General features: G+C 43.0%; 1 protein-coding gene across 4 annotated transcripts in view; it reads right to left on the bottom strand.

The window, feature by feature from the left end:
* The window catches only part of trh (PAS domain-containing protein trachealess), a 119,184-nt gene extending 107,492 nt beyond the window's left edge, over positions 1-11,692 (bottom strand). For all 4 annotated transcript variants that reach the window (XM_070087623.1, XM_070087624.1, XM_070087625.1 and 1 more), the window contains exons 1-2: positions 11,579-11,692; positions 8,917-9,067 (exon numbers count right to left, since the gene is read on the bottom strand). In XM_070087623.1, coding sequence (XP_069943724.1) covers positions 8,917-9,067 — 151 coding nt within the window. In that variant the 5' untranslated portion in view covers positions 11,579-11,692. The remainder of the gene's footprint in view (positions 1-8,916; positions 9,068-11,578) is intronic.
* Between the last annotated feature and the right edge of the window lie 365 nt (positions 11,693-12,057).

The following is a 12,057-nucleotide window of genomic DNA, read 5'->3' as shown; positions in this document are numbered from 1 at the left end:
TCCGGCACGGGAAAACGTTGGATATGTTTCCATATACCTGCTGCCACTGTTCACCTAACAGTAAGTAGGTACTTAGGTGTTAGCAGACTGTTGTGGGTCGCATCCTGGGAAACAAGATTAACCCAAGTTTCCCTAAGTACTCTGCATAACCAAGGGTTTTATATATAGTATGCCAATAATGTTAGCTAGGTCTGTAATAGCTGTATCAGGTACTTGTAGAATAAAAATTATCATTATTATTATTATTCCCCGTCATTATCATCCCAATTTTCAATAAAAATATTTTTACTGTGGCAAATTCTTCAGAAGTAACACTAAACCGACGGCGCATCAATGAATACAATGAACCAAACACTCACAGTTAACCAACACAATTTGGAGAGGAAACACTAGACGACGTTTAGGTCGGTTTCGAACCATCCTTAAGTCACGACGACAAACATTAACAACAACACTCAAAAGAACTCAGAGGATGAAGCATAATACTTGACAGTCAGTTTCAGGAAGGAAATTTCTCTTTTTTTTTCCAAAGGACGAGACGCAGCCCATGAGACATCTGTGCAGGTGCGACACTGGGACATCTGTGCAGGTGCGACACTGGGACATCTGTGCAGGTGCTACACTGGGACATCTGTGCAGGTGCTACACTGGGACATCTGTGCAGGTGCGACACTGGGACATCTGTGCAGGTGCGACACTGGGACATCTGTGCAGGTGCGACACTGGGACATCTGTGCAGGTGCGACACTGGGACATCTGTGCAGGTGCGACACTGGGACATCTGTGCAGGTGCGACACTGGGACATCTGTGCAGTTGCGACACTGGGACATCTGTGCAGGTGCGACACTGGGACATCTGTGCAGGTGCTACACTGGGACATCTGTGCAGTTGCGACACTGGGACATCTGTGCAGTTGCGACACTGGGACATCTGTGCAGTTGCGACACTGGGACATCTGTGCAGGTGCGACACTGGGACATCTGTGCAGGTGCGACACTGGGACATCTGTGCAGGTGCGACACTGGGACATCTGTGCAGGTGCTACACTGGGACATCTGTGCAGGTGCTACACTGGGACATCTGTGCAGGTGCTACACTGGGACATCTGTGCAGTTGCGACACTGGGACATCTGTGCAGTTGCGACACTGGGACATCTGTGCAGTTGCGACACTGGGACATCTGTGCAGTTGCGACACTGGGACATCTGTGCAGTTGCGACACTGGGACATCTGTGCAGTTGCGACACTGGGACATCTGTGCAGTTGCGACACTGGGACATCTGTGCAGGTGCGACACTGGGACATCTGTGCAGTTGCGACACTGCGACATCTGTGCAGGTGCGACACTGGGACATCTGTGCAGTTGCGACACTGGGACATCTGTGCAGTTGCGACACTGGGACATCTGTGCAGTTGCGACACTGGGACATCTGTGCAGTTGCGACACTGGGACATCTGTGCAGTTGCGACACTGGGACATCTGTGCAGTTGCGACACTGGGACATCTGTGCAGGTGCGACACTGGGACATCTGTGCAGTTGCGACACTAGGACATCTGTGCAGTTGCGACACTGGGACATCTGTGCAGTTGCGACACTAGGACATCTGTGCAGTTGCGACACTGGGACATCTGTGCAGTTGCGACACTGGGACATCTGTGCAGTTGCGACACTGCGACATCTGTGCAGGTGCGACACTGGGACATCTGTGCAGTTGCGACACTGCGACATCTGTGCAGTTGCGACACTGGGACATCTGTGCAGTTGCGACACTGGGACATCTGTGCAGGTGCGACACTGGGACATCTGTGCAGGTGCGACACTGGGACATCTGTGCAGGTGCTACACTGGGATGTCTGTGCAGGTGCTACACTGGGATGTCTGTGCAGGTGCTACACTGGGACATCTGTGCAGGTGCTACACTGGGACATCTGTGCAGGTGCGACACTGGGACATCTGTGCAGTTGCGACACGCAGTGTTGACGTGTACTTGGCTCTGTGAAGACCTGTTTGCGCGCTCTCTAGAATTGAAGCAAGATGCCCTCCATCGAGCAACTTTACCAACAGCTTAAGGAAGAATTGAGGTTGGCGAATTTGGAAATTCGGCGATTGACCGAGGAGAACAAGAAGATTCGTAGTAGTCCTCCTGTTTTGAGTCCTCAGGTCAAGAAGGGAAACTGGTCAGTGGCTGGACAGCAGGGAAAGAAGTTGACGATCAAGAAGACGAATGGAAAGGTAGAAACGATGAAGAAGAAAGAGACTGCCGTGGAAACTGTTGTGGAAACATCCAATACATTCTCAGTGCTACCCGACGAATGTGAGTTGACTACTGGGAACGACACGACGAAAGACATTAAGGAAGGTAAGAATATTGTTGTTGTTGGGGATAGCCAAGTTAGGTATATGGATAGGGCGTTCTGCTTGAAGGACAGGAGTAGGAGACAGAGAGTTTGCTTTCCTGGGGCTGGGATGGAGGATATTGTTAGCCGTCTGGATGACATTATGAGAGGTAATGGGAGCAATCCTATTGTCTGTCTCAGTGCTGGAGGCAACGATGTTGGCAGACGTAGGAGTGAGGACCTGATTAGCAGGTATAGGTCAGCAATAGAAATAATTAGAAGTAAGGGTGGGAACCCTCTCATATGTGGTATTTTGCCAAGGAGGGGAGTTGGAAGTGAATGGTTGTCCAGGGCAATTGGTGTCAATTGCTGGCTGGACAAATACTGTAAGGAAAATGCGGTAACATTCATTGACAACTGGGACCTCTTCTATGGCAGAAATGACATGTATGCTAGGGATGGGGTTCACTTATCTAGGTGTGGGGTGGGAGCACTGGCAACTGCAGTGGAGGGAGCAGTTAGGACTTTAAACTAGGAATAGTTAGTGGTATGGGTTTTGGCAGGAAAACAGTGAAGTCCCAGTGTAGTAATATTACGAGTTCTAGGGGAACTAGTAATAATAAGAACGAGATAGATATTGAAAAGCCAGGGACCTTGGGTGATAAAGACGGTAATAGGTTTAGTAGAAAAATAGAAATGAGCAGGAAGGGTAAAGAGAAAGGAGAGTCTTTCAATGTTTATTATGCTAATTGCCGTAGTGCTAGGAATAAGATGGACGAGTTGAGATTAGTTGCTAGTGTAGGTAACATTGATGTATTTGCCTTAACTGAGACGTGGTTTAATTCAAAAAGTCGGGACATGCCTGCGGAATGTCATATTCAGGGTTTTAAATTGTTCCAAGAAGATAGAAGTATTGGGAGGGGGGGGTGGGGTGGCATTGTACGTCCGAGATCGCTTGAACTGTTGCATAAAAACGGGTATTAAGTCTGAAGTAACACATACAGAGTCTGTTTGGATAGAATTTTCAGAGGGGCATGAAAAACTGATTTTAGGAGTGATATACCGTCCCCCTAACTTAGATAGGGACCAAGGGAAACTACTATGGGAGGAAATTGTTAAGGCCACAAGGCACGATAATGTAGTAATTCTAGGAGACTTTAACTTTAGTCATGTTGATTGGAATTTCTTGACTGGGAATTTAGAATCGTACGACTTCTTAGAAGTATTTCAGGATTGTTTTTTGAAGCAGTTTGTGACAGAACCTACAAGGGGAAATAACCTGCTTGACTTAGTTATGGCAAACAATGAATCCCTTGTTAATAATTTAGAAATTTCAGAGGAACTGGGTGCTAGCGACCACAAATCAATTACATTTAGCATTGAATGGAAGTACGATAGTAGCGATAACTCAGTAACAGTCCCAGATTTTCGCTTAGCAGATTACGATGGGCTTAAAGAACACTTATCATCTGTTGACTGGGGTAACGAAGAGAGCTATCAATATGACAGTTTTCTGAACACTATACATGCTGCTCAAAGAGCGTTTATCCCATATAAAGAAATTAGATCAAATAGAAATGACCCAAAATGGATGAATAATAGGCTCAAATATCTACTAGGGCATAAGAAAGGAATTTATAGGCGTATCAAAAGAGGTGAGGGTCATCTTATGAATCAGTATATTGACATTAAGAGGGACATTAAAAAGGGGATAAGAAAAGCTAAAAGGGACTATGAAATTAAAGTTGCTAGGGATTCTAAAACTAACCCAAAAAGTTTTTTCCAGGTCTATAGAACAAAAGTTAGAGATAAGATAGGTCCCCTTAAAAATAACTATGGGCACCTTACTGACAATGAGAATGAAATGTGCTTGATTTTAAATAATTATTTTCTCTCAGTTTTTACACAGGAAGACACTAACAATATTCCAGTAATTAATTTTTACAGTGGGCTAGAAGAAGATAAATTATGTAACATCACAGTCACTAGTGAGATGGTTGTGAGGCAGATAGACAGACTGAAGCAAAATAAGTCGCCGGGTCCTGATGAGGTTTTTTCAAGGGTTCTTAAGGAATGCAAAATGGAACTCTGTGAACCATTAACTAATATTTTTAATTTATCTCTTCAAACAGGTGTAGTGTCTGATATGTGGAAGATGGCTAATGTAACTCCTATTTTTAAAACAGGGGACAAGTCGTTACCGTCAAATTACCGCCCAATAAGCCTGACCTCAATTGTAGGCAAATTACTAGAGTCAATTATAGCTGAGATTATAAGAAGCCATCTCGATAAGCATAGCTTGATTAATGATACTCAGCATGGATTCACAAGAGGCCGGTCTTGTCTAACTAATTTATTAACTTTCTTCAGTAAAGCTTTTGAGGCTGTTGACCACAATAAAGAATTTGATATTATTTACTTAGATTTTAGTAAGGCTTTTGATAGAGTTCCGCACCATAGACTGTTAAAGAAAGTGGCAGCCCATGGCATTGGGGGAAAAGTGCTCTCGTGGATCGAGTCATGGCTCACTGACAGGAAGCAGAGAGTGTCCATAAATGGGGTTAAATCCGAGTGGGGATCTGTAACAAGTGGCGTTCCACAGGGATCAGTCTTGGGTCCGTTGTTGTTTATAATATATATCAATGATCTTGATGAGGGAATTACTAGTGATATGAGCAAATTCGCCGATGACACAAAGATAGGTAGGATAATTGATTCAAACGTAGATGTTAGGGAACTTCAGGAGGACTTAAACAAACTCTATTCTTGGTCAGAAAAGTGGCAGATGCAGTTCAATGTAGATAAGTGCAAGGTTCTGAAGCTTGGGAGTGCCCATAACCCTAGTACTTATAAATTAAATGATGTAGAACTTAGCCATACAGATTGCGAAAAGGACTTGGGGGTTATGGTGAGCAGCAACCTTAAACCAAGACAGCAATGCCTAAGCGTACGTAATAAGGCAAATAGATTACTGGGATTTATATCAAGAAGTGTAAGCAACAGAAGTCCAGAGGTCATACTGCAGCTTTATACATCATTAGTAAGGCCTCACCTTGATTATGCAGCTCAGTTCTGGTCTCCGTATTACAAAATGGACATAAATTCGTTAGAAAACATTCAGCGTAGGATGACTAAATTAATACATAGCATCAGAAATCTTCCTTATGAAGAAAGATTGAAGACTCTTAAGTTACATTCACTTGTTAGACGAAGAATGAGGGGAGACCTGATCGAAGTGTATAAGTGGAAGATAGGTATTAATAAAGGGGATATTAATAAGGTCTTGAGGATGTCTCTCCAAGAGAGAACCCGCAGTAATGGATTTAAATTAGATAAGTTTAGATTTAGAAAGGACATAGGAAAGTATTGGTTTGGAAATAGGGTAGTTGATGAGTGGAACAGTCTACCTAGTTGGGTTATTGAGGCTAGGACTTTGGGTAGTTTCAAATCTAGGTTGGATAAGTACATGAGTGGGAAGGGTTGGATTTGAGTGGGACTTTCACATCAGAGCTTATTTCTTGGGTAGCATTGAAAATTGGGTTGGGTAAATGTTTTGTTAGTGGGATGAATTGTAAAGGACCTGCCTAGTATGGGCCAGCAGGCCTTTAGTACGAAACGGAAATGGTTGTGTGTGGGTGGGTGAAAATGGGAGAAGGGGAAGTGTAATGGGTACGGGTCGTGGGTGGCTTAGGTATGGTGCGTTTGGGTGGGATGAACCGGGTTGGGTAGAGTGATAAGATAAGATTTCGTTCGGATTTTTAATCCCGGAGGGTTAGCCACCCAGGATAACCCAAGAAAGTCAGTGCGTCATCGAGGACTGTTTAACTTATTTCCATTGGGGTCCTTAATCTTGTCCCCCAGGATGCGACCCACACCAGTCGACTAACACCCAAGTACCTATATGCTGCTAGATGAACAGGACAACAGGTGTAAGGAAACGTGTAGAAATGTTTCCACCCGCCGGGAATCGAACCCGGGCCCTCCGTGTGTGAAGCGGGAGCTTTAGCCACCAGGCCACACCACAGACACCAGGCAGACACACTTAGGAGGAAATTACGGATCCTGTTTGATGTTCGTCTTCTGCGGATGATGGTAGTGGGGGGATAGGTTAAGGTATTGGTGGTAGTTTGGGGGTAATAAGTTGTAATAGTGGTACTGATAGGTAGTTGTGATTATAGGCACTGGTAGTGGTGTTTATAGATTGATAATAGTAGTAGTAATAGTAGTAGTAGTAGTAGTATATAAAAGACGGAAATCAACCTAGAACAGAACAGCCTCTCCAGAAAGTTGCTGAGCAAAAGCAAGGAAATGGGAGTCGACAGTCCGACGAATGGGTTGAATCTGAAAAGGATCAGCTTAACATAGACCAGCAGGCCTGTTGCATTATTCCTCCATTCATATATTTTTAAGACAACTATGTCAAACATAGCTTTAAATCCAAACACAAGATTTTAATAAATACTGAACAAAAGCGCTGGCTCATATGAGGAAAAATAAAACAAACGATAAGAAGAGTACCGCATGTTCGACTGACGATGGCATCACTTTCAAGCCCAAATGAAAAATACCCATCTTATTAGACCTTAAATTCCCCATTTTGACTTGGTTTGGGTCAAGGTTTCAAGAACAAAACGAAATATGACACCGGAACACAGAATACACAAAATATATGGACCAAAAAAAAAAAACAATCACAAAATGTATTTCTTCTTATATCCGAGGCTCTCAGATGCAGACAGAAATATTCAGTGCTCTTACTGCTATATATAACTTACTTCGTAACTCTTATTTTATCAAGAAAATGCTGGCTGTATCACCAACTGATTTCGTCTGTCAAATTCCATGACTATATTGATGTCGGTGCTATAACAGCGTTTATGTGAGTTGTTTAGAAAGTCAGTGACAGTTCTGTAAAAACATCACTATTGTTTCTTTATAAATATGTATGTCATTCTAGCAGCAATGTCATCGTCAGTTTTGTAACAAAATAAAGGTCAGGTTTGTAACATAAATGTCAATTTGGTTGCAACATATCCATCTGTGTTGTAGTAACAGATATGTTAATTCTATAGGGAAATTAATGTAGTCTTTTTCCTATTTCAGGACCTGTGCGCTTAGACAGATTTAAATTTCTTTGATTAAGTTGTAGATTTTAGCTGTAAAACTATCTCCAGATTATCCCTAAACGTAATGATTCAAATTGGACTACAGTAAAGGACGGAGGATCGAGCCTCCACCACTCCTTGTGGTGAATAGCCCACAGGGGTTAACCGTTTCGCAGAAAAGCGTAAAAATGTACACCTTCCATCTCCATTTTTCTCCCTCTCTTTCCATCCACCGCCTCTCATCCTCCGCACCTTCTCCCCTCTCTTCCCTCTCCATTCCTCCCTCACTCCTCACAGCTGTCACAGGATAAAAGAATAACCTTATCCATCAACTTTCTGCATACACAGTGGCCAGGCCAGCACAGATCCGAGGGACTTGGGAAAAAAAAATAAAAAATAGGATAATGTATGGATCTGGGGACAAATGGGGGATTTGTTGAGTAAACAGGACAGACAGAGGCCAGACAGGATCAGCGTTCCTTCCTTCCATCCTTCCTTCCTCTCTCTCTCATATCGAGACAGTAAATCAGATATCAGCTTATGTCATACGTCTCACAATCACTGCTGATGTTAGACTTTTATTCCCGGCCAAGAAAATTGCCCACAGAGGAAAAAGAAAACCCGGGGGGAACACAATAAAATGCGAAATAAAGGACCACTGTCCAGCCAGTTATACAATTTTCCCAAATTATCCCCATAAAAATGTATTTTTTTTTTTACGATTGAAAACTGACCCTTATGTAATGGGAGAAGAGGGGATTATTTGGGTCGTGACAGGTGGCGGCGCTGGGCAGGCCAAACTCGACCCTCTGGAGGAAATGGCTGAAGATATTCCTTGATAAAACAACTAGGGGCCGCTGGGTAATCCCATTCGGAGCGTGCGACATGAAGAGGCTCCACCTTATCAGGGAATATTTAATACGGCGTCCAGGGAATCTCAATGGAGGGGAAATTGGAGAAAAAGCGAGAGAATTGTGGAAATGAGTCATTGAATAAATATAGGCTTACGGGGGTGCCTTGTTTTGCTTGGCTAGTGCCGTCGTTGATGGCCAGATGTGCTGCCACCGGGGCTCCTGCCACTTGCCATCCCCAGGATTCCTGTCACCTGCCGCCGGCGGAGCATTGCTACCTGCCATGTGCCATTTCCGGGGCCCCCCGCCGCTTCCTGCCATCAGTGACAGTGACTGGCGGGGGTGAACCTCACTGACTCTCAGTGTCCCCCATTTCCTCAAGAGCTATAAGAGCCCCTAAGGGGTTTAGCGTTCCCTCCAACACTCACCTGTGAGAAGAGTAAGCAACGAGTGCTCCAGACACCCCTACCCCCTACCTCTTATTGCACGGATAACGAAGGAACAAGGTGTACGACCGAGGGTGGAAAAGAACGAACCCACGGGCAGACGAACCCACGGACAGACGAATCCACATGCAGACGAGCCCACGAGCAGAAGAAACAGGACCTCCGGTGTACCTACCTTTAAGTGTTTTGTTGGCTGAGACGTGGTCGCGAGGCCAGGGTGGATCCCCGTGTAATGTGAACTCTCGTAGTTTGAGGTAGGAGATGGTGAGGCGGATGATGGAAGCCTTGTCCAGCTGGGAGGTGATGGCTGGAGGTAACGGCAACATCTGACGTGAAAAGAGAAGATGAAACAATGAATATTCCACTAGAACTGCCGAGAAAAGGAAACTACAGGGTGTCCCAAAAGTCGCCAGACATGGGGAATTTTAGCAGCTTTAGCAAAATGTAACTATTTACTTATTGTCCTCTACATTTCTTTGCATACACGAGAAAAATTATGGGAATTATTTCTATACGTTCTACTTTTGATAAAAGCATTCTTAAATTGTATCTGAAAAAAAATATTGGCTACGTATGGAGACTTTTGAGACACCCTGTATAATACAATATTGTCCCAAACATGCGACATAAATGTCTTTTTTTTCAAGAACTACCTAAACCCACTTGAAAAGTGGGACTATGTTCTTTCGTAAAAAAAAATAAATAAAATAAAAAGAATATGCTAAAATGTGACCACAGGGAGTGAAAAAATACGGAACAGCTGAATTATAAGGAACATAAATGATTAAATATAACATTTCAGATACGCTGGGATAACGAAGAAACATGTATGAGGGATGGTATTATGTATGAGGCATGGCAAGGATTGTAAAGTCGTTACGGCTTGACAAAGCTCCTGGAGAGCGAAACGTTACCACAATAAAAATGTCCCATTAGTTGCACATGTGTCCTTTTACCTAACAGCTTAATATACAATGTAAATGATTCCTATAAACGAAAAGCCATGAAAAGTCATCATCAAACCCTGAAGTTTAGGGCTTCTGAGTACAAGTCCGCAAGTTATTTAACAAACACTTAACTGCTCTTGCTATAATGGTGATACAACATTTTTCAGTAGGTACCATACACTCCAGTTACTGTGATACAACATTTTTCAGTAGGTACCATACACTCCAGCTACTGTGATACAACATTTTTCAGTAGGTACCACACACTCCAGTTACTGTGATACAACATTTTTCAGTAGGTACCATACACTCCAGCTACTGTGATACAACATTTTTCAGTAGGTACCACACACTCCAGTTACTGTGATACAACATTTTTCAGTAGGTACCATACACTCCAGCTACTGTGATACAACAGTTGTCAGTAGGTACTATACACTCCAGTTACTGTGATACAACAGTTTTCAGTAGGTACCATACACTCCAGTTACTGTGATACAACAGTTTTCAGTAGGTACTATACACTCCAGCTACTGTGATACAACAGTTTTCAGTAGGTACTATACACTCCAGCTACTGTGATACAACAGTTTTCAGTAGGTACCATACACTCCAGCTACTGTGATACAACATTTTTCAGTAGGTACCATACACTCCAGCTACTGTGATACAACAGTTTTCAGTAGGTACCATACACTCCAGCTACTGTGATACAACAGTTTTCAGTAGGTACCATACACTCCAGTTACTGTGATACAACAGTTTTCAGTAGGTACCATACACTCCAGCTACTGTGATACAACAGTTTTCAGTAGGTACCATACACTCCAGTTACTGTGATACAACATTTTTCAGTAGGTACCATACACTCCAGCTACTGTGATACAACAGTTTTCAGTAGGTACCATACACTCCAGTTACTGTGATAAAACAGTTTTCAGTAGGTACCATACACTCCAGTTACTGTGATACAACAGTTTTCAGTAGGTACCATACACTCCAGTTACTGTGATACAACAGTTTTCAGTAGGTACCATACACTCCAGCTACTGTGATACAACAGTTTTCAGTAGGTACCATACACTCCAGCTACTGTGATACAACAGTTTTCAGTAGGTACCATACACTCCATACACAAATAACCCGCACATAAAAGAGAGAAGCTTACGACGACGTTTCGGTCCGACTTGGACCATTCATACACTCCAGCTACTGTGAAACAACATTTTTCAGTAGGTACCATACACTCCAGCTACTGTGACTCCTGGAGAGAAGGATATATTGCTTGAAAGTTCCAGTGACCAAGAAACACTCGCTTCAGAAAACAGATTAATCAGAGCCTTGTATACAGGACAATATCAGATTAACAAATGACTAAAATAATTATCGTACCTTTATCAACACAACACTCATACCTAGGCTAATTAACTTTAAAAATAATAACAGACTCCTTGGCTAGCTCTCGTACCTTCAGTACTACAATTACCATACCTTAGCTAACCATTTATAATACCAAATACAACATTACCTTCAAAATTACAACGCACCTTGACTAACATTACATTTAACACTAGAATATGCATACATACGATCAACTACAATACCTTCGACATCACTAAAAGCTTGACATCTATAAGACATTTCAGCATCACAGCAAACGTACTTTGACCAATTATCTTCAACAGATGTAGCTTGACCAACTATCTGACTCACGACATCGTAATGACACGATTGCAAACAAACCATACCACGGGCGGGGTTAGAACCCGCGAATAGTGGCCCAGTGGCTAACACGACGGTCTGGAGTTTTGAGACTCTGATCGCGGATTCTAACCCCTCCCATGGTATGTTTGACCAGCTATCCTATCATCAACATTAAAATGAACGTACCTTCGCTAATTCGTAGAATTCGTAGTTTTCTTTGCCTCTTCTGGATCGCGCTGCATCTCTCGACTTCTCCTTCCGAAGCTCTAGGATGCTGAAAAAAAAAAAAACAAGAGTGTGAGTGGCTATGACAGATGAAGGTTGAGAAGTCACGGGAAAGAAAGATTTAATACCCGCGTCACGAGCGATGAACTGTCAAGTGCGTTGAAAGTGACTCGAACAATGAAATGTGGTGATGACAAATGGTCGCTAAACAGGGATACGATGAGGGAAACAATCGCTAAAGATAAAAAAAAATGGTCGCTAAACAGGGATACAATGAGGGAAACAATCGCTAAAAAGAAAAAAAAGGTCGCTAAACAGGGATACGAGGGAAACAATCGCTAAAAATAAAAAAAAGGTCGCTAAACAGGGATACAATGAGGGAAACAATCGCTAAAAATAATAAAAAAAAGAACTGGTCGCTAAACAGGGATACGATGGCG

The sequence above is a fragment of the Cherax quadricarinatus genome, chromosome 22 (genome assembly GCF_038502225.1).
Source record: "Cherax quadricarinatus isolate ZL_2023a chromosome 22, ASM3850222v1, whole genome shotgun sequence".
NCBI classification, from domain to species: domain Eukaryota; kingdom Metazoa; phylum Arthropoda; class Malacostraca; order Decapoda; family Parastacidae; genus Cherax; species Cherax quadricarinatus.
This window is presented reverse-complemented; position numbering and strand designations above follow the sequence as displayed.